Source organism: Candoia aspera, chromosome 4, assembly GCF_035149785.1.
Source record: "Candoia aspera isolate rCanAsp1 chromosome 4, rCanAsp1.hap2, whole genome shotgun sequence".
In the NCBI taxonomy this organism is placed as follows: Eukaryota; Metazoa; Chordata; class Lepidosauria; order Squamata; family Boidae; genus Candoia; species Candoia aspera.
Genome location: NC_086156.1, coordinates 84,646,686 through 84,667,692, shown reverse-complemented (window position 1 = coordinate 84,667,692; position 21,007 = coordinate 84,646,686). Strand labels below are relative to the sequence as shown.

General features: G+C 39.5%; 1 protein-coding gene across 1 annotated transcript in view; it reads left to right on the top strand.

Moving 5' to 3' along the window:
- Positions 1-9,096: 9,096 nt before the first annotated feature.
- The window catches only part of COL1A1 (collagen type I alpha 1 chain), a 41,690-nt gene continuing 29,779 nt past the window's right edge, over positions 9,097-21,007 (top strand). Inside the window, exons 1-15 of the mRNA XM_063300861.1 lie at positions 9,097-9,304; positions 12,747-12,775; positions 12,890-12,925; positions 13,558-13,650; positions 13,746-13,820; positions 14,869-14,913; positions 15,896-15,949; positions 16,207-16,260; positions 16,948-17,001; positions 17,516-17,569; positions 18,123-18,176; positions 18,276-18,320; positions 19,570-19,623; positions 19,759-19,803; positions 20,131-20,184. Of these exons, the coding sequence (XP_063156931.1) occupies positions 9,223-9,304; positions 12,747-12,775; positions 12,890-12,925; positions 13,558-13,650; positions 13,746-13,820; positions 14,869-14,913; positions 15,896-15,949; positions 16,207-16,260; positions 16,948-17,001; positions 17,516-17,569; positions 18,123-18,176; positions 18,276-18,320; positions 19,570-19,623; positions 19,759-19,803; positions 20,131-20,184 (828 nt within the window). The 5' untranslated portion in view covers positions 9,097-9,222. The remainder of the gene's footprint in view (positions 9,305-12,746; positions 12,776-12,889; positions 12,926-13,557; positions 13,651-13,745; positions 13,821-14,868; positions 14,914-15,895; positions 15,950-16,206; positions 16,261-16,947; positions 17,002-17,515; positions 17,570-18,122; positions 18,177-18,275; positions 18,321-19,569; positions 19,624-19,758; positions 19,804-20,130; positions 20,185-21,007) is intronic.

The following is a 21,007-nucleotide window of genomic DNA, read 5'->3' as shown; positions in this document are numbered from 1 at the left end:
CTCCCCTCTAGAGAGGGACTCTGGGCAGTTTAATACTCAATGTAGCCTCTCTATAGATTTCTATAAAGGCATTATTATATTGGCAGTTCTATTTTTAATTACCTTCTTAATGATTCTAAGCATGGGATTTGTCTGCATGCTGGGTTGACATTTTCATTGATCTGTCCACTGTGACTATAGGTTGTCACAGTTTATCAGATCCATAAATCATCAATTCAGTCTTTTCTTCTTTCAACAAAACGTCCATATAAGGCTTCTGTCTTTTAAAAAAGTCTTTATGATTTTTTCCTGGTACCCTCAAAAGTCTAGAAGAGGAGCAAGACAAGACTTATCTTTGCAAAAGCCATGTTGGTTCCTTGTCAGTGAAGTTTGTTCTACAAGTTTCTTCTTTTTCTGTTTAATAATACTTAGCCATTTCCATAGGAACAGGTGTTAAACTAACTGGCCTAAAGCTTCTTTTATCACCCTTAAATCTTTTAGGAAAAATGGTGGTCACACTGGCTATTTTCCAGTCCTTGAGAAAAATTTAGTATTTTGCAAACAGATCAGCAATTCCATCTTTTAAGAACTCTTAGTGGATATGATTTGGATTCAGGGACTAATTTATTTTTATATATCAGTTTCAGTGATGGTGTCATCTCTCATTACCTGAGTTTGTCACAGTTTATCTGACTTTCCTCCTGAAAAATCAGCTTGGTCCTGGTCATCTGTCCTATGACCTCAACAGTGAAGACAGAGGCAAAGAATTAATTAGTTACTACGCTATTTCCCAATCCTTTTGTAGCACAGTTTAATGCCTCCATTATTCAAAGGTCCTGTAATCTCTCTAATTGATTTCATATTCTGAAAATATTTTCGAGAATTGTTTCTCCCTTGTCCTAATATTCTTTCCACGTGGACATGTTCTTTAGTACGTCTTTTTTGCATCTTTTATCAACTGCTTGTATATCTTTTGGAAAGAATTAATATTCTTTTTTGTTATTTGGCTATATTTTTGAAGGAGGCCTTCTTGCTTTTAATAGTACAATATCTCTGCCCTGCTTGATAGTCACCTTGGTCTCTTCTGTACTTCAGGGTACCTTTCCTGATTGGAGATAGACATTCTAGCTGAGATTCTATTTCTGTAGTTTTGAATACTTTTCAAGCATTGCAGAGAGAATTTATCCTTTTCATCCTCCTTTAACTTTTCACCAGTCCCCTCATTTTCTGGAAGTGTCTTCTTCTGAAGTCAAACATGATTGTGTTGAACTTTTTTGACAACTGTCCATTTACATGTACTTGAAGGCTCTAAGATTATTATTCCCCGTTAGCTCAATAACCTTTATGTCTTGGGCAAGATTCTGGGCATTATTTAGGATTAAGTTCAGTACAGCATTGCATCTCCCCTTGTTGGCTTTTTGTCTAGCTGTTCCTGGGCACAGTCATTCTGTGTATCTAGAATGTTGGTCTCTTGGCAATTTCCAGATGTGCATTTTTCCACTACATGTGACACAACTGAGGTCAGTCATTACTGTTGCTCTTTCTTTTTCAGATGGCTCTCTAACTTGGTTTTCTATCTGTAGATAAGCTTTGGCTTCTTGGCCAGGACGTGATAGTACATCTGTAGTCCTGATTTGCTTTGGGAGATTGATATGAACACCCACAGTGTTTCAATGGAAAAGTTTGCTTCATTTATGATACTCTGCCCCCTCTTTGATACACAAGGCAACTCCATCTTCAGTATATCCTCTTTCTTTTCTGTAAAGCTTATATGCATATGTAACTATAGCCAGTTGGTTATTTTCATTCCACCAGGTTTCCACAACACCTTTCAGGGACTGGGTGCCTTCTAAGAGATCATGTCCCTTCAAGTGAGGTCTTCCTACCCTGAGAACCTCATCTGTTGTTTGCTGAGGCATCGTAACTGGAGTGGGGTGCCACTCTCTCATCCCCAAGGGCCTCTGTTGAAATACTCTGCCTCTCTCACCTTCTCCAGGTTAGCTACATTGGGCTTCAGGGAATAAACTTGCTCCTTGGGAGCCAGGAAGTCATTGCCTCTTCTCACACTAGGGCTTTGGCTCAGTGGGAAACAGGCATATACATGATAGTCAACACAGTACGCTGGAAAGACTCATTCCCACTCCTGTTGACAGACCTATAGCTACTTGTTAGGATTTATTTCAATGGCCAGTTGGGTTCCTTACAGTATCAGTAGGACAGATGACTGAGACCTCTACAACTATAGTTTCAGCTCGGTGCCTCTGATTGCTGTAACAATCAGAGTTACTACAGATATATAGAAACCACCGTATTGTACTGTACTGTATATGTGCTGAAGACAGAGGGAGTTCCTAGTGAGTAGTGTATTTATTTATTTATATCCCGCCTTTTTTATTATTGTTAAATAACTCAAGGCGGCGAACATACCTAATGCTCCTTCCTCCTCCTATTTTCCCCACAACAGCCCTGTGAGGTGAGTTGGGCCAGTCACTCTCTCTCAGCCCAACTCACCTCACAGGGTTGTTGTTGTGGGGAAAATAGGAGGAGGAAGGAGCATTAGGTATGTTCGCCGCCTTGAGTTATTTATATTAAAAAAAATAATAATAAAAGGTGGGATATAAACAAACAGACAAACAAACAAACTACTCACAAGGAACTCCCTCTGTCTTCAACACATATATAGTACAATACATTTCTATAACAGTAAATCCCAATGGATTTAGTGGGAGATATATTTGGGTAAATATGCATTGGCTCAGATTGTCTTTTAAAAAGTCAGTGAGATGGTCCCAAAGATGATTGCACTTGGATCCTACTGAAATCAGCAAAGAAGTTAGCCAGTATACCAGTTTTTCAGACAATTTCACCTGGAACAAAATGGTACTAACCTAGATTGCAACTCTATCCCCACGAATAAGACCTGTCAAACTCAAAGCACTGTGCACTTATGTTGGATCAAATGCACCATCTATATCCCCTCAATATCCTTATGGAGAAGGTTGCCAAAATGACGGGGGGTTGTTTTTTTTGCAAAAGCAAATTAATTCACACAACTAAGAACAAGGAAATATCTTGGTTTTTTTTCATGAGACATCTATTGAAAACAGGCTCTTGGAGGGCTTCATTGCTGAGAAAGGTGATGACCAGCTGCTAAGATATTCATTAAAATATACATTTATGATGAGATGTGGGACCAGAGGTTCCATGCCCATTAAGGCAAGACTTTGGGGCTGATTCCTAGGGTCCCACTCATCTGAATGAGTGGGAGAGGTCCTAAATAAAGTGCTGACTCCTTATATTTTGAAGTAAGGGAAGGCATACATATTGCTATCTAAAAATCACACACCTGCACACAGACACAATAAGGCTATTAAGTCCACAGCACATACAAGAAGTCAATGCAACATTGCTTGACTGCAACAGACCTCCGTTGCAGTCAAGCATTGTTGCATTGACTTCTTGTATGTGTTCTCTCTCTCATTCCCTCTCTCTCTCTCCAGCCAGCCTCTTTTCCCCTTAAAACAAGGATGCCTATTATCCTGCCCCCTCCTTTTGCACTGTATTCTTGTCTTCATTTTCTTCGTTTTTTTCCAGCAAACCCATCACATTCCAGAGCCCAAACTGCTAACTGCAAGTGATGAGGTGGCGTTCCTTCCCCCTCTTTCCACCCGGCCTCTTGTTCCCCTCGCTCTCTCTTTCTCTGTCTCGCTCTCTCTCCAAATATATATCATATATATATATGATGGCATTCTTTTCTTTTTGGTCATGCTGCGAAAATTAAAGACACATCTACCCTGGAAAGAATCCAGATTTTTCAAGTTTCCAAAAGAGCACTCATGACTTGGGGGTGGGGGGGCAGTGTCTCCTGCAACGTGTCTGTGGTACGTTGATATAGTCTTGAAAGCCTGCCAGATATTTTGCGTCTGCGTTGCTAAAGGGGAAAAAAATAAGTTAGTTGCTTTGGTGGCATTCTCTGGGTGTTTAATTGCAGCTTGTTAATACACACACACACACACACAGAGCCAGAGTGCCTGCATTAAAGCTCATGGATTCTCTTCTGTATCATTTTTATGTTAAGATTCTTTTAAAGCCTAGAAGAACACATTGGATTTGAAAGTTTTAAAGAGTGGGGAGTATTACATGGGAGATCGACGAACAGAGAAGGAATCAAAGGGGAACCATTTTCACATCTTCTATGATCATTTCCAGAACTGACCTGGTGGATAGCTTGGTGGACCCACAAACCAGCTGAAGGCTCTCCATCCTAATACCACCTGCCATTTCCATATTGCACAAAATATCCCAGATAATAATATAAGACATCTAAGTCTAAAATCAGCCTTAAAGCATTTTCAATTCTCATGCTTCAACTTTTCCAGATTAGGAGCCCTAGTGAGAATGCCAAGTCTGAGAAGTTTGGAACTAGCCTTGCTAGCTAACATGTCATCTGTGACCTCTACTTCAGGAACACTGTGTCACTGGGTCTACCTAACTGAGAAACAGTAATGGTCAGCAGCTCTCTAGGATTTGAATCAGGTGATGCACAGGACTGAACCTGAAACTTTTTGCATGTAGTACCTAGACTTGATCACTGAGTACCATGATGCTTCCCCAGAACCCTCCCTGCTCAGTGTAACAATTCCAGGAAGTTACAGAGATAGCAATTTGGCCCAGAATCACAGTGAGCTTTATGGGTGGTATACATGGAAGGGTGTTACTGGTTTTTGTACATTTTACCCTCACAATAACATTTTGAGGTAGGCTTAATCTAAATGATAAGGAGATAAGTTTCTTTCTTTTTAGTTTAAGAACACTGTTAATGCATATTGACAGTTTGAGGTAGCCTTAACCTAAAGCCTACATTTTAGGCTTAACCTAAAGCCTACATTTTAGGCTTAATCTAAAACCTACATTTTGAGGTAGGCTTAATCTAAATGAAGACATCATGTGTAGATTTTAGAGTCTGAAAAGCTGTGTGCATATTGACATAGGTACTGTGAACACTTAGCAAGCCAGTAGAAATCTGTAGAGCCAGAGTTCTGTGTGGTTCTGCTGGAGAAAATATGACTTGTGTCTTCTCTCTTTTTTCATGAAGATCAGCATCACAGAGGGCAGGTGATAGAGGGAGGTTTCTTGTACAATAAAAAGTCAGGGGGACCATAAAATTGCTGGGAATGCCCATAAATTCACTTAGGAAACTATCCAGATCCATTAGGCAGCTGAGGTGGACCATCTTAATTGGCCCATCTCCATTGCAGAGGTCAAGTGAGGCAACAAGAGACAAGTACACGAGAGAGTGGCAATGTTCTCCATCAGAAGATCACTTCACCACCACTTCAAAGTCTAGCATGTAGCACAATCGTTGTGCTCTGGGCCGGCGATGACCTGGGACAAGCCCACACCAAACCTCACCAGAATCCACATCCAAGGCATAGAGTAGAAGTTACCCAGTACTAAAACCTAAGTGACACCAGCACCTGTCAATACACAATAACTCATGGGCCACATCTAAACTTTGGTCAAGTAGTAGGGGTAACACCAAGTTCATCACTATCTAGTTTGAAATACAAGTTGTTCAGTTCATAATACAAAAAGTTTATTATAAGTTGAAAATTATTAACACAGTTCTTCTCTAGCTCTAGTGTGCCATGCTAGCTCTACTTGACACATGTATGAACAACATGTCTTCAGTGCTTATTATTCTTACCCAAATTCTCATTGGCCACGAAACATGAAGCCAGACCACTTAATGAAGAGGTGAGTATATGGTGAAAGTTTGGTGAACAGCTTCTCTCTAACTGATTCTCTGACCTTTGGGGAAGACACTTCTGAATTTCTACTGATTCTGCTCTTTTAAAGCCTACCCAGAAATTTCTCATCAGCTAGCATTATGCAGTGGCAGCCATTTTTCCCCATTACACAAACACTTTGCAATGGGAGGAAGACTTAGAAGAGAAGCATGAGAGACCAGAAAAGGACATTCTGGCCATTGGTGTCAAACTACCTGAAAATGGAACAGAACTCCAACCACAATTCAGTCTCTTGATTTGATTAGATTTGAAGACTTATATAGCCACTCATATTGTAACCATAACCCTGGGCAACTCATAAAACTGTGATGGTGTCCTCCAGCTATGTTGGACAACAATTTATATTGTATCAGCCAGCACACCAATGACAGGTGGGGAGAATGGAGGTCGTAGTCCAGCACAGGCCAAAGGTATCAAATTGTAAAAGGCTATTCTTGAAAACCTACAAAGAAATATTTAAAGTGTACTCTCATTAGTAATCTGCTCTGAAATCAACTCTTCTATTGAAATTACACTTGGAGTTTTATCAAAATTTTGAAAGGCATTCACATTTCTTTTTTATGGGCTTTTTGATTTAAGTATTTCTTTGTGGTTTAAGTATTTATTTTATGCTGAAACATATTTTTAGGTATAGGTTTTATGATTTTTAAAAATCTTAAGTGTTATGGGCTATTCAGGTTACCGAGGCTCTGTTTTAGCCGTGGTCTTAAAATTGGATTGTAGTGAGTTATTGTATTCATTGTGATGCTGTATTTTATTATTTTATACTGTGCATAGTTATAGTCAGTGAAAATAAAACAGCTACTACTACTGCTGTTGCTATATTCAATCACTCAAGGCATTCTGATTACCAGTATCACTGCTGAAGCTCCATTTTCTATAGAATCCCATTCAGCTTTTTAGCATCCCTAATTTTTGGCATATGTCTTCTCCAGAATTTGCCAGCTGATCATTGGTGTCCACAGGAGTAGGCAAGGGGAGGGGGGCAAGTGACAAAGTGAGCATTATGGCATCCCAACACTTGCACCATGACATCACAGCACACGTTACATCATTTTGGTATCATCATGATTAGGAGCAGATGCCAATGCAACTGAGATTAATTTGTTAATTTATTTATTAAATGTATATGCCACCCAACTTCCAGCGACTCTGGGGGACTTATTGTTCTGCCTGTCAAAGAGTAACTGAGTTTCAGACCACTTAGCTTGTTTTAGATTGTTATTGAACTGTGTCACAGACCCATCTTAAATCCTAACACTCTAAAAGAACATTTCTTAAGTATTTAGCTCTCTGCTCCTTCAGAGATGCAGTTCTTTCCATGTTTATTTCTTTCATGGGAAGTTTACTCTCCTGGTGTCTCTTATTCCAAAATGCTTTGTCTCAGGATGTCCCTCATTTAGAAGCTTTCTGGCCCTCATTTTAGAGTCCAGGAGTTGAAAGGTATGGTTTACCATAGCTGGTAAAGATACACACACATTTAAACATACCCGTAATTGCAGCTTCTAAAAATTGTACAGTATCTTATGTGCTGTTGTCACAATGGTGCTTCTTTTTCCAACCAACGTGGCTCCTTGTACTTTTGAATGCTTGTGGATCCTTGCCAACAACTTTTTTTCCCCTTTTCTTATTTAAAAAAAGGAAGAAAGAAAAAAGAAGATGTGTTAAGGGTTTTCAAAGAAAGCTGCAGCGGATCTAATAATACATCATAAAAACGTATTCTTTAGATTTTTCTCTGTGGCTTTTGAAATGCTTCTTCTTCTTCTTGTTACAAGGAATCTTTACAATTTCCATTTAAATCTTTGCAGAAGAAGTGATCAGTAAAATAATGGGATGGGGGGAGGAACTGAGTTTTCCAACATTTCAGTCATATCCTAATACTAATACTAATAAAGTAATGGACTATGTCATGAGCAACATTTTTTTTCAATTGAAAAAAACAACTTTAAGTTGCTGTCCTTTAAAATGTGTTTTATCGTGTTACATTCCCATGCTGCAGTCTACCCTGACCCATACGAATCTTGACATTCTGACAGGCTTAATCCGTGTAATAGAGAGAAACAAAACAGATACACGGATGCCACTCCCATATGGAGATAGCTGCGATATTTAGAGGCTAAAGAACCAGAATACAATACTGAAATGTTTTGGCTCATTGTATTGATTTGAATGAAAGTTCCAGTCAAAGTGTTCTCGGTATCACAGTCTTTCCTGGGTTTAAGGCTTACTGATTTCTATGGGATTTCCAAGACAATGCGTTGAAGATCAAGTTCAAAAGTTTCCGCTGCAATCAGTAATATGTAGAGGTATCTGGACTTGTGTGTGGAACAATTCACATATGCAGTCCCCGTGAATATGAATCAAGGGCAGGATAGGGAACCATTGGAGGCTCAAAGAGCTCGATGCAGATCTTGGGGTCCTTGACCATAGACATGACTGCTGAGCCACAGGAATATCTCATGACTTCTCCTTCCTACTTTTCTTTCCTTTCTTATTATTACTTTTGAAATCTCCCCCCGTTTCTTTTGTATGTTTTCCAAGGAGGAGAAGCTGCAGTGGGACATTTCAATCACACTCCTTCTTTCACAGTTCCTAAATCTATACCTGTTTTTTTTTTAATTAAATAAGTTATTCCAACATCTGAAAAGGAGAGAGAATAGGGGGAAGGCAAAAATTCATCCAAACTCAAAGCAAATGGCAGCACAGCAAAAATAAATGGATGTTTGATGAAAGGTCCCATAATCTCTAAATTTTTGCTTTGTTCATATTTTAAGAAGAAAAGCTACTTAGAAAGAAAGGCATGCTTTGCTCTATATCACCCTCTGGTGCCCCACCTTCACAGATGCTTTATTAGATCATGCAGGAGTTGCAAATTCCACCGCACAATTTTCTGTTACTGCATGCCTTTTGATACTCAATTTTTGCAACATCCTTCTTCCGAGCCTTCCTTTCCCAGGGAATCTGCTTTCCTTTTTCTCGTCTCCCTCATGTACATCCCCTCAGTTCATGCCCCACTATAGTCTTCCCTCTTCTTGAAAAGTGCCCTGCCAAGTGAGAAGTTCCACTGGTTTGGAGACTAGCATGGTCCATTCTTTTGAGACTCGGTAGAAAGGGGATTGGCTTCGCTTCTCAACTTTTTGGGAGTGGGTGCATGCGTGTGTGTCTGTGTGTGTGTCTGAGGGTAGGCTGCATTTTCTGATTGGCTAAGGGGCTGGCCCAAGATCCCCCCCTTCAACACTCAGGAGCAAGCGAAGAAGGGATCCACCTCTAGGACACTGGACCATATAAAAAGGGTACCTAAAAACTTGACAGAGTCAGTAGGAAGTTTCTGCTGGGGTCCGGAGTGGAACTAGATAAGTCAGACCGTCCCTGTATGACTGGACACTAAAGCAGAACCAAGGATACAAAGAGTCTTCATGTCTAATATTTAGACATGTTCAGCTTTGTGGATTCCCGGTTACTGCTTTTGATAGCAGCAACTGTTCTACTCACCAAAGGCCAAGATGAAAAAGACGGTAAGAACAGTCCTTTATTTTCTTTCACTTGCTGTATATACTAGGTGGCAGTTTTTATCCTGTCCCCAGAAGGGAGTACATTTTCCTCTTATCCCTTAATTGTTTTGTGTTGAAGATAAAACTGTCCCCCACCCCACCCGAAACCATTTAAACTTAGCAAATGCAGAGCAAGGGCCAACCCTTCCCTCAAAACAGTGCACCAAGCCTGGGCTGGCAAAGCAAGGAGAGATGTTAGCGTTTTGTCATCTGTTTTTGCTGCAGTTGTAATTCCTGTTGCGTGTGCTCTAGTCTGAAAGACAGAGAAATGCATCTAGGCAAAGAGGGTACATGTTATATAAATGCTTAGACTGCTGCTGTTGTTGTTATTGTTAAGAGGGAAAGGTCAATACATCTCCTTGACCTTCCTGAAGCTTTTTAGGGTTGTCCTGACTGCAGGGAAAGAACTTTTGGAAGTCTGAAAAGTAACATCTTTACTCCACCTGACTTCTTTTATGCCTATGGTAGCGCGGGATTCAGTGAAGAACGTTAACCACTCCTAAAAGCAAATCTGAGCAGCTGTGGCTAGCTTGAGGCGTATTTTGTTTGCTCTCCCTCTCCCTCTCCCTCTTTTCTTTGCCTTGGGGAAAACAACAAGTTGGATCAATTAGAAACTTTGCGCTGTCTTGCCAAGTTCAGTAAAGCAGAGGTTGGGAGGGGGAATGGGAGTGGGTTGTCACTGGGGAGGGACAGGAAGGGGGAATTCAGCAAATGATGGAAAAGTCATTGGGCGTTCTTAGAAAGCTAAGGCACATAGATTGTGAGGCGGGGAAGGTAAGCCCGTTGCACAGCCTTGCTGAAGAAGCCTGCAGAAGCCATCACAAAACTATTAGGGGGTGGAAAAAGCTTCAAGATGATTCATAACGAAAACGTTTCAGCCATCTATAAAACACAAAAGTCTAGACATCATTTCATAGACAAAGCCTTTTGGATGGGTTCAGAAGGAATCACTGCCTCTGGTCAACAGGATCCAGGGGTGACATCTAGTGGCCACGAAGATATTTCTTTTTGCTTTTGGCTACCAAGGCATTCTTAGGTAGCCTTCGACCGGGTTGTGGGGAGTGGCCTTGAAAGGAATCAACACCAATCAAAGTGAGACTCTTTCTGGGGTCAAGGATTAAATATGCCTACTGAACACCACCCCTGCCCGCTTCGGATGGAAAGAAAATTGGCATATCATTAGCAGAGAGCATTGCTGACATCAAATCTCAAATTGTGGATGTTTTGCTGCCATCTTGTGGATAATTTGCACTTTTATTGCAATGTTCAGGGAAGTTTCATTTTCCTAAATCTCTATGGCTTTTTCTCCTCCAACTTTTTTTTTCTTTTTCTTTTTCAATTCCCCAGAATAACTACTTTCTTTCCTCTTGTTATTTCCCATCTCCTGCTGCAAAGTGAAATAAATATCTTTCTGGTTTGGGGACTTTAGCATTGAAACTATACACTACTTTAAAAGAAAGTACTCAGTTTTAAAACACTTGGCTCTGCATCAAGAGTTGTAATTATGGTATTCTTTTATTCCTTTTTAAAATGAAATGCATTAGAAAAATCCTTTATCTTTGGTTTTCTCCTTGCGTTACTTCTCTTGGCCTAGCCAGGTCTGCTCCCTTTAACATGGAGGGGGCTAACAAAAAAACTTCATCCAAGGTCTGAGACCATCTCACCTGCCTTGTGGAAATTGCCTTGCGTGGTTCACACATGCTGTGCCTCCAATTTCCCAAAAGTACACATTATTGATAGGAAACAATTTCTTCCTCTTCATGAATCCTCATTCAATTTGGATCCCTTTCTTTGTTTTTTTTCCCTCTTTCTCTTTCTCCTCCTATCTCTTTCTTTTTTCAAAAGGTTATTAATTTATTTCTCCTTTCCTTGTGTTTGGTTTGGCTTCAACGCCAGAACATTGAGGTTACGAATTGGATCTAACCACTGGCTAGAGGTTTTGTTTAAATTCCAAAGCAACTGGAAAGAGTTACTGTGGAGACAGCCCCGTTTCCTGTGTCATAGAATTGTGCCTGATGGAAAGCAGATGAGGTTTTAAAACCCCACCACAGAGAATCAAGTCAGAACAGTGGAAGAAAGGAAAGCAAAGGCTCAAAAGAGACACCATGAAAATGCATGTGGTGTTCAGGTTGCACTGTTGTAAAAAAAGCCTCCCATTTTGCTCCAGCATTTTCTCCCCTATTTTGTTGCCCTTGTTAGCTCTCGGCCCAAACAGCATTTCACGCCTGCACCTTGTTTCTTTCATGGTTGTCTTCTGCAGTCAAAGGTAAAAGCTGCACGCAGGATGGAGTAACTCACCAACACAATGCGCTTTGGGAAACTAAAAACTGCCAGATGTGCTTGTGCGAAAATGGTGCCATCATGTGTGATGACATCGTCTGTCCGGATGTGTCAAACTGCCCCAATGCTATCGTTTCTAAGGATGAATGTTGTGCAGTTTGTCCTGGATCCGGTATGAGCTAAAGTTTATCTCCTCCCTGTCTACTCATTCATCCCATCCCAATTGTCCACTTTACCCCTACAGCCAGAACTGCCACTCAGACATTCTCATATCCTCTGGTAGTTATCCATTATCAGTCTATTCTAGACGTTTAGTTGAAACCATCCACCATTTGCTTTACCTTTACATCCAAGTACCTATCCATTTCCATTATTGTTATTTTCTTGTAAAAAAATCATCATCATCATCATCATCATCATCATCATCATCATCATCATCTGATTTTAAGACTAATAAACCATGCCCATACAGATCAATCCCTTTTTAAACATTCAGTTCAGCAGCTAAGCATTCATTCATCCAACAATCTATTTGTCACCTATATAGTTATTTAATACTGAGTTTTCATTAGAAATACTAATGGCAAATCATTGTTCTCACCCAAGGCCACTTTCTGATCTCTTTCCATGTCTATTGGATTTCATATCAATATTTTTGAAAATCACTTGCAGCAGGGAGAAAGCTGACAAGGGATACAGTATCTATAGAGCCAGAAAAGATTTGAGGAGAGTGAAGCCTGGGGAAGATGTTTTCAGGCTACAATATCAAAACATCATTGGATAGCAAAATGGCATATCATGGAAAGGAAATTGGGTAGTGCTGTATTTCTCTGAAATGTGGGCAGTTTGAAATCTGATTGGTGTTAATAATCATATAACCGCATTTTCTCATTAGGTCAATAATGAAAGGAATGTCAGTGTTCTGTTATCTTCTAGAATTAACTAGATTTATCCAGCAGAGATCTGATCAGTGGGGGCTGATAAGCATGTTTCAAAGCATAAACTTCACTGAACTAAAAAACTCGCGATAGGCCAGGAGAAATGCAGAAGCTTAAGAAGGACAATGATGCACTTTGGATGGCCACAATTTCTGCTTCTTAATACTCTTTTACCTTTTGTATTCAAGATTCCATTCCTGAAGTCACTGGCGTAGAGGTAAATTATATTTTTGCAATCCAAACTTCAATTTTTTAGCTATGTCAGTTTTATTATTCATGTGATAACATGCAATCACATTTTTTCACACTTTTTTTCTCTCTTACTTGGCAGGGTCCTAAAGGAGATCAAGGCCCCAAAGGAGATAGGGTAGGTATCTGCAAATTTGGCTGATTGTAGTTCAGATTTAAAAACAAAAATGTAAAAGCCATGTTCAAAAGTATGGCAAAACATTTTGTAACACCATGATTAAGTATGGGAGATACTTTTTTGGTAGATAATCTGGCCTGTAATTACACTTTTAAGTTGTCACATACACACCTGCTATATTTTTATGATATATATTGCATACACACCCCTATTCTGCCCATAAAATGTTCAAGGTGATACTAATTTTTGGCTACATTTGTTCCACTTCAACCAATGGGAAGCATTTTCCAATTTCGCTGACTTGCTATAACTTTCTAAAATAAAGTAAGATAAAATAGCCCCAAAGTTCACTACATGGCAGTTTTAATATTTAGCTTTTGATTTTTTAAAAAATATATGGCCCCTTCATCAGGGATCCATAATTACTTAATACTTTAAAAACTTTCTCATCCTAGTTTCCATCTTTTTTTTTTTATGTTTATGGGAGATGTTGAAGTATCCCCCATCCAAATTTTGTGGAACTGCAGGGAATGTTCAACTAGTTCTGATCCAGCAGATGGATCAGAATATGCTGTCATCACATCTTGCTACCTTTATTTTGATATTGATATTCTTGTTATCTCTATTTTCAGGGACTTCCAGGCCCCCCTGGCAGAGATGGCATTCCCGGACAACCTGGACTCCCCGGACCTCCAGGCTCTCCTGGTCCCCCTGGCTTTGCTGGAGTAAGCAGGATTATCTTGGATATTCCATCATGTTATGGAGCATACATTTTTAAGTACCTGCCCACATGTCCTCTTTTTCTTCTTTCCTCCGCCAGAACTTCGCTTCTCAGATGTCTTATGGTTATGATGAAAAATCTGGTGGTGCTGGTCTTTCTCTTCCTGGCCCAATGGTAAGCGCTGGTTCTTGAGGATTTGGAGAAAATGCTAGTTGAAGGGAAAGGAATTGGTGAGCTAGCAGAAAAATAGTGAAACCTGATAATAGATGTATACTTTAAGTTATATGATGTAAATAATCTGGGCCCGCTTGATTCAGTAATTATTAAGACCAAAAGGTGAATCCATACAGATGTAGACACAGGTGCCATCAGAAGAATTCCAGTGAAAAAACGAAGGTTCACCTGTGTACCTACTTTGTAGGAAAAGGTAGCGCAGAAAAGCAGTAGAACTAGACAGTAAATTCAAGTGGTAGACTCATTTAATTAAGCCCCATGATGACAGTATGTATGATTTATAATAAATCTGTATATAAATAGTGGAGTCAGTTTTAGTTATAAAAAGCAGGTCATTGCAATCAATGGGATTTAAGACCATAAAGTTACAAAAGATTCTTAAAGCTGATAATTATATTGTCTTCTTAACTGAATGGAGAGTTTGAGTTCAGGACAATAGCTTGAATTTAAGCTATGATTGTTCCAGCAACTTTTCTTTATTACATATCCATTAATAGGGGTGTTTTAAGTGAAGTGGGAACGTACAGCCTACTTTTAGCTTCTGAAAAAAAGCAAAGCAATATTCAGATGTTTTGCTCAAGGCGAAGTAACCCATTATGCCTTATGCTTCACCTTAAGCAAAGCTGATGGCAACTCACCCATCACTAGAGAGACTGCAAATTACATTTGACTGTTAATGTAGTGATTATAAAAACAGGCATTTTTGAAAATCAAGGTAGAAGTTGAAGTTGGGTCATGAGGTATGAAAAGATCATTTAGAAAAGACTGAAGAAAGGCAGCTGAGGAAATGACATACAAGGAAGGCCAGACCTCTTTCACAGGACAGATCCACAATATATGGTTAATGAAGGCTTCAGAATGATCAAACAAGATCAGGGCAATATGGTGATTATATAGACCTCAGGAACATAGATATCCACTGAGGTGAAGAAGAAGAAATTGTATCAATTCAGTTTAACCTGACTATTTCTTTCCTGGTGATTTTTAGGGTCCAGCTGGTCCCCGTGGTCTTCCTGGCCCCCCTGGCTCTCCTGTGAGTATTTCCTGTCTTCCTTCTTAAGAATGAACTTTCTATAACAAGGATATGTGAATTTGGTACTACGTTCAAAGGAAACATTGCAAAATCTTTTTATTCCTTCCTTTCTTTGTAAAGAGAAGAGGCTTGTAAAAGTGAGAAACATCATGTTGCAGACAACAAGAATTTTATACCTTGCTCAGTTATTAATGGACATCAGGCACACATTCAAAACAAGTACAAAACTACTCAATTTGTATAGATTGCAGAATCCCACACAGAACTGGAGGATTCTTTAGTGCAAAGGTCTTAGTAGCAGATCTTTCTGGAAGGCCAACTGTTATTCACAAACTTTGCAGACGATCCAGAGAGTTGAAAACAAGGAAAGCAGACCAAGTTATATCCATTACACTTCGTGATGTTGGAGGTGGTCACGTTCCTTGTAAAATTTTAAACTTAGGAACCCAAGATATGCATTCATTCAGAGAAACAAACATGAGACATTATTTGCTTCCCAGAACTCACTTATTGAAGATAAATATATAAACAAGAGTAGGACTTTCTTAAATCCATTCCTTCTACTACTAAACATAACCCCTAGCCTGATAGGAGGATTTAATTCCTCTTTGGTCTGCTCAGCATTTACTCAGAGATACAGAATGTTGTTTCTTTTTATTTGTCACATGGTCAACCATTCAGTCCCAGTTGATCTTTCGGTCAACATATCCCTAACCAAGATTTGCAGTCTATATTAGAATAAGGAAACTGGGACGTAAGGAAATTCAGTAAATTAACAGTGTGGGGAAACAGTCAGCTTCACCGATGAGAGGAGTCATTTCATGCCAGGGAAACTACAGGGCTAAAGGTATGAAGGCAAGAGTCAGCAATGGAAATGAAAGCTCCATGGCCAAAAGGGTCAGTCATGCAACCCAGAACAAATAGGGGTGCTATTAGGAATTGCTTTATTTTTAACACATATGTTCCTGTTTTAATTTCCCAGGGCCCCCAAGGTTTCCAAGGTCCCCCTGGTGAACCTGGTGAGCCTGGTTCTTCTGTAAGTATAGTTTGATATTCTTTTGCCTTTTTGGGTGGGTGGGGGAGCATGATTATAGCCAGCCAGAACGGTCTTCAGTCTTTTCCTTGGAGGTAGCTTTTTTATTATCTAGGATAGTCTTTGAACATAAACGTGCTACATGTTTATAGGCTTCTGTTTGAGTCTGTTCTTTAAAATATCAGCAAGGTTATAAATGGGAGCAGGGATGTGTTAGTTCTATTTTAATGCCTTTGTTTTTTTCTCAATAAATTATCTAGGGTCCAATGGGTCCTCGTGGTCCAGCCGGTCCACCTGGCAAGAATGGAGATGATGTGAGTGACTATATCATTCTTTGGAAAATAAAAACACCCTCTTTTTCCTCTAATAATCCAAAGATAGAATATATACACCTTCCAAGCAAATCTGACAAATGTAGAGGCTTCTCTGAACCTACAAGCTTGAGTGAACTGACTCATGATGTGCCAGTCCTGCACTGTCTTCTGAAAAAAATGCAAGTAGAGTCTAGCAGTGGAAACCAAGAGTGAAAATGAAAGTCAGGGGCTGACTCCTCTTCCTGGAAACTTTCTCTTGTCCTCTATGGTCCTCCTATTATGCACTGCAATGAATGGCAGATCTCCAAAAGATAATTACTAATTTTCCCATCTCCTTGGTCTGGCCATTTATCTTATATAAAAAAGGCTGCAGTGTTAAACCATCGAGGGTGCAGTCTAAGACACTAATTCCTCAATTGGTATTTGTTGCAGTTCAAGCAACTTCTCAAAGCTAGTTCTTAATTATTGCCCAGTAGTTTTTCTTCCAACTTCCTGCTTTGCATTGTCAAGAGCAGAGATCAGACTTCAAGCCATAAGTTTTGACTGGCTCCTGCAAATCTTAAAGGTCTATTTTGCAGATGAGAGTGCTTAGGTCCCTTTTCAAAGAATGATCCCTGATCTGTATTAGTTCTTAAATATTATTGTTTTAGCACTGGCTTAGATTTTTTTCTACCTTCTTTCTCCAAGGGTGAAGCTGGAAAACCTGGCCGATCTGGTGAGCGTGGTCCCCCTGGCCCACAGGTAAGATGTCTTGTCTATATAAGTAGTAGGGAATGATGGGATAGTTAGCCAGCAATTGTCTTCTTGTGAAGCATCATGTCTTGTCCACCTGCTCAAACAAACACAAATCTATTTTTGATCACAGAAGGGGGAATAGAAAGCCTTAATATGGGGTATGTTATAAAAAAGATGGAATCTCACATATATGCATCAGGACAATTGAAAGATTGGATTAGGGAAGATAAGCTCAAGTACTGAAACCTTTGCTTTGGTAGCAAGATTTGATTTCTTATTTAGAACTCAAACAACCCCCTGTTTAATTTATCATCACAGATAATTTTCATGGTAGGAGGTTAGTCTGTGAAATGGTGACCTGGCTAAGGTCACATGGTGAAAGGTGAATTGCCATGATATGTTTGCCGCCTTGAGTTTTTTATAAAAAATAATTAAGGTGGGAAAATAAATAAATAAATAAATAAATAAATAACTGTTTTTCTTCCTTTCTTCTCAAGAATGTCTTGCTTATTTCTTTCAGGGTGCCCGTGGTCTTCCTGGAACTGCTGGCCTCCCAGGCATGAAGGGACACAGAGTAAGTGTGCTTCAATCATTCCACATCCAACATAATTCAGAAAATTTACAATTCAGAGTGTGCCCAGGCCAGATTATTACTTAGGTTATGTATACATGTCTTCTGAAGGTGATTAGGAATTGCATTTTTCAGAATGTTGATAGGGTTTTGGTCATTGCCAGAAATCTTCATTGCATAATTCCTGGCATTCATTACGGCCATGACTATAGACCACATAGTCAAGTGAACTTTGGAACATACTGTAGCTGTTTCTTATGCTCCCTATTTTAAAAGGCATAGAAAACCCAAGTAGACAAGGCCATGAAACAGATTCTTTAAACCATCTAGCCAGTTTCTAAAAATTGAACATTATGTATGTTTTGTGGTTCCTAAGAGGTCATCCATCCTGGGACTCACAATACCCAAGTCATTTAGCATTTAGCACCTGTAACTCTTTTAGATGATGATTCTAATATAATACTCATAGCTTGTTAAAGATTCTTCTTGTTTTCTAATGTCTCTCTTCTCCATCCATCTATTAATAATAAATAAATATTAATTCTATCTTCTTTAGGGATTCAGTGGTCTTGATGGTGCTAAAGGTGATACTGGTCCAGCAGGCCCTAAGGTAAATGTCCATTTTAAATATGTCTTCATTTTATGCAAAATTCCACCTCCCTCCGTTTTAACAACTGGTATTGACATTTGTTCTTTTCTTTCCTTCTAGGGTGAGCCTGGCAGCCCTGGTGAGAATGGTGCTCCTGGACAAGCAGTGAGTATATATTTTCATCATTCTTCTGTCCATTGCTTTAAAAGATACAGGCTGAATATCAATGGATTAATTTAGATGGACAATGGACTTGTTTAAATTATATCATAGACCAAAGCAACTTATTTTGCCATGGAGAAAGAGCAGTCCAGTTGTACCACAGTACTGTGATACAATGCAAATTGTGTATATTGAATGTCTGAGGCAAAATCTGCAGGGAATAGCCAGAATCTCTGTGCAAAATCCCAGGAAAGTTGATGACTTGTTGTAGCACTGTAGAGAGGAAGGAAGATTATCTTTACAGAGATATGCAAGTGTTACCTAGGCAAAAGGAACTGAAACATTTTTTAAATCCAGAACAATGGGATAATATTCAGAAGTGGCTCAGGCAGATGCCTCCCTAATTAACTGGGGTATAAGAAGGAGGAGAGGGATAGCACAGAGTTGCAAGATTCAAGCTACATCCAGTCTCAGTGAACGTAGTTTTAGCCTTCATATGAAGTTGATTTCTTGGTCTGGTCTACCTGGTGGGGCTTACACCAAATCAGAGATGACAGTAGTAGAATAGAAAGTATTATGGGAATTATGGAGCTATCTTATTTAAAGATGTCCAGTGTAGACTTCCTTTCATACTCTGGCCAAAGGGTACCAGACATGGAAAATATTTAAGTTAATCTACTTTCACATCACTATTAACAGGAGGCAAACCTGAAAGACAATGCAGAAGTAATTTCCGAATCCAACCTTAAATGGACCTCCTATACAAGGGAAAAACACTCGATATTAAGAATTCAGGGGACCATGTCAAGTAGGAAGGATGCTAAATTCGTAAGAGAACTGAGTATTAGTAGTACCTGAATGGGGCAAATTGTAATAGATTCTACAGTGATATTCCACTTGCTTTTAAATATATTTACAAACAGATCCATAAGAACAGGAAAACAGAGTGAGAAAAAAGAACCACATCATATATGTGGGAAAAGAGAGGTCTTAAAAGTTAGTGTTAAGTCAGGGACATAGGACAGTATTATCCCTATAGCTCTCTACAATCCCTCTGGCTTCCTAGTAAATGAGTCAACTCCTGAAACCCTACTTAAGACATGACAGTTTTAGAAGAATATGGCAGATGCTCTTGGAAGAATATGACAAATGCTAAATACAATAAAGACTAAGGGGAAGGATGAAGGCATAATAGTGGGAGCCAGATCAAAGGGCCTGTTAGCTGACCTTTTTTCCTGTTTCTTCTAACTAGGGCCCACGTGGTCTTCCCGGTGAGAGAGGACGTCCTGGCCCTGCTGGCCCAGCTGTAAGTGCGTTCCTCTGAATGTTTCGATTGCTACATGTTTGTAGTATTCAATGGACTCAGCTCAAGTACCATCTGTCTCCCCTTATGTGGTTTTGTAAGTAATTTAAGTGCCCTTTCCCCTCTTCTGCATTACAGGGTGCTCGTGGTAACGATGGTGCTGCTGGAGCTGCTGGTCCCACAGTAGGTATTCTTCTCATCTGCTTCTCCTAGGAAGCCTTCCTATTGCATGATGATTGAAGATCCTTTTCCCAGGAAAGGGAGGCCCTGCAGTTAAAAAATGCAGACAGTTTTGCCAAGCTTTCTGTCCTGAACAAGGATATTCCTCCCTTTCCTCTCTATCTTTAACTAATCATGAGACAGAAGAGTTTGCTTGGGTCTATTTTACCTTTTCCTGTCCATTTCAAAGCCCAAGGTTGATGCTGATTTGGCAGTATTAAGAACTATTAATTTGGGACAGTATGGAAATACTCTATAATCACGACTTAATCTCTCAACTTTCTCTTATAGGGCCCCACTGGTCCAGCTGGTCCCCCTGGTTTCCCTGGTGCCGCTGGTCCTAAGGTAAAGATCCCTGGCTACCTTGACATTGCAATGCAATCGTGTTGTGAAAGCATTAAAATAGTTCACTTTGGCTGCTGATTTCTTAGTCTTTTTTTTAAAAAGAAAGAAATTAAGAAATAAAGGTTGAGGGAGTTGTCTCTCAGTTTTCTTTTCAGAGGAAGACATCCATAGCGCCATCTCTACCATACGTTAGCTGTTTCTTAGCAAGTGGGCTACAAAGCATTCCTTGGAGGAAAAATTTATGGGCAGAAATGATATGCCTGAGCTTGAAAGAGTTTCTGCTGTAAACTCCCTCCATCCTGCCTAGCTTTGCTAAAATGCTGAGAAGCCCCAACAGTTCCTCATTTAGGAATCAAGGGAGACATATTTGAAGTTAAGCATAAGCCCAAGTTGTGCCTTGCAGGAAGGGTTTAGATTTAGAAAGGCAATTCCCATGCTGGCCCAAGAAAATATAAGCCTTAGGGAGCAGGTGAGAGAAGCTGGCAATATTATTTCTTATTTCAGCATTTGCCATAATAAGGAAACAACTACATAGTTAAACTATTATATCAAACTTTAAACATTAGTTGAATAATGTAAAAAGAAAGCATAAATGAACAGCAGCAACAAGATTCAGCAATATAAGAAAGAGGTTTTAAGCTTTATATAGAGGCCTCAGTTATGTAGAACAGGCCTGGAGAGTCTGAAATGTGCCTCAAATCCTTGGTATCTGGATGGGATTGGGAGGACATGAGGTCTGATTAACTAGGATACAAAATGTATTAATGTAACTGACTAGAAGATAACTTTGTCTTGGAAAAACTAAGCATGATGCAGAGGGATT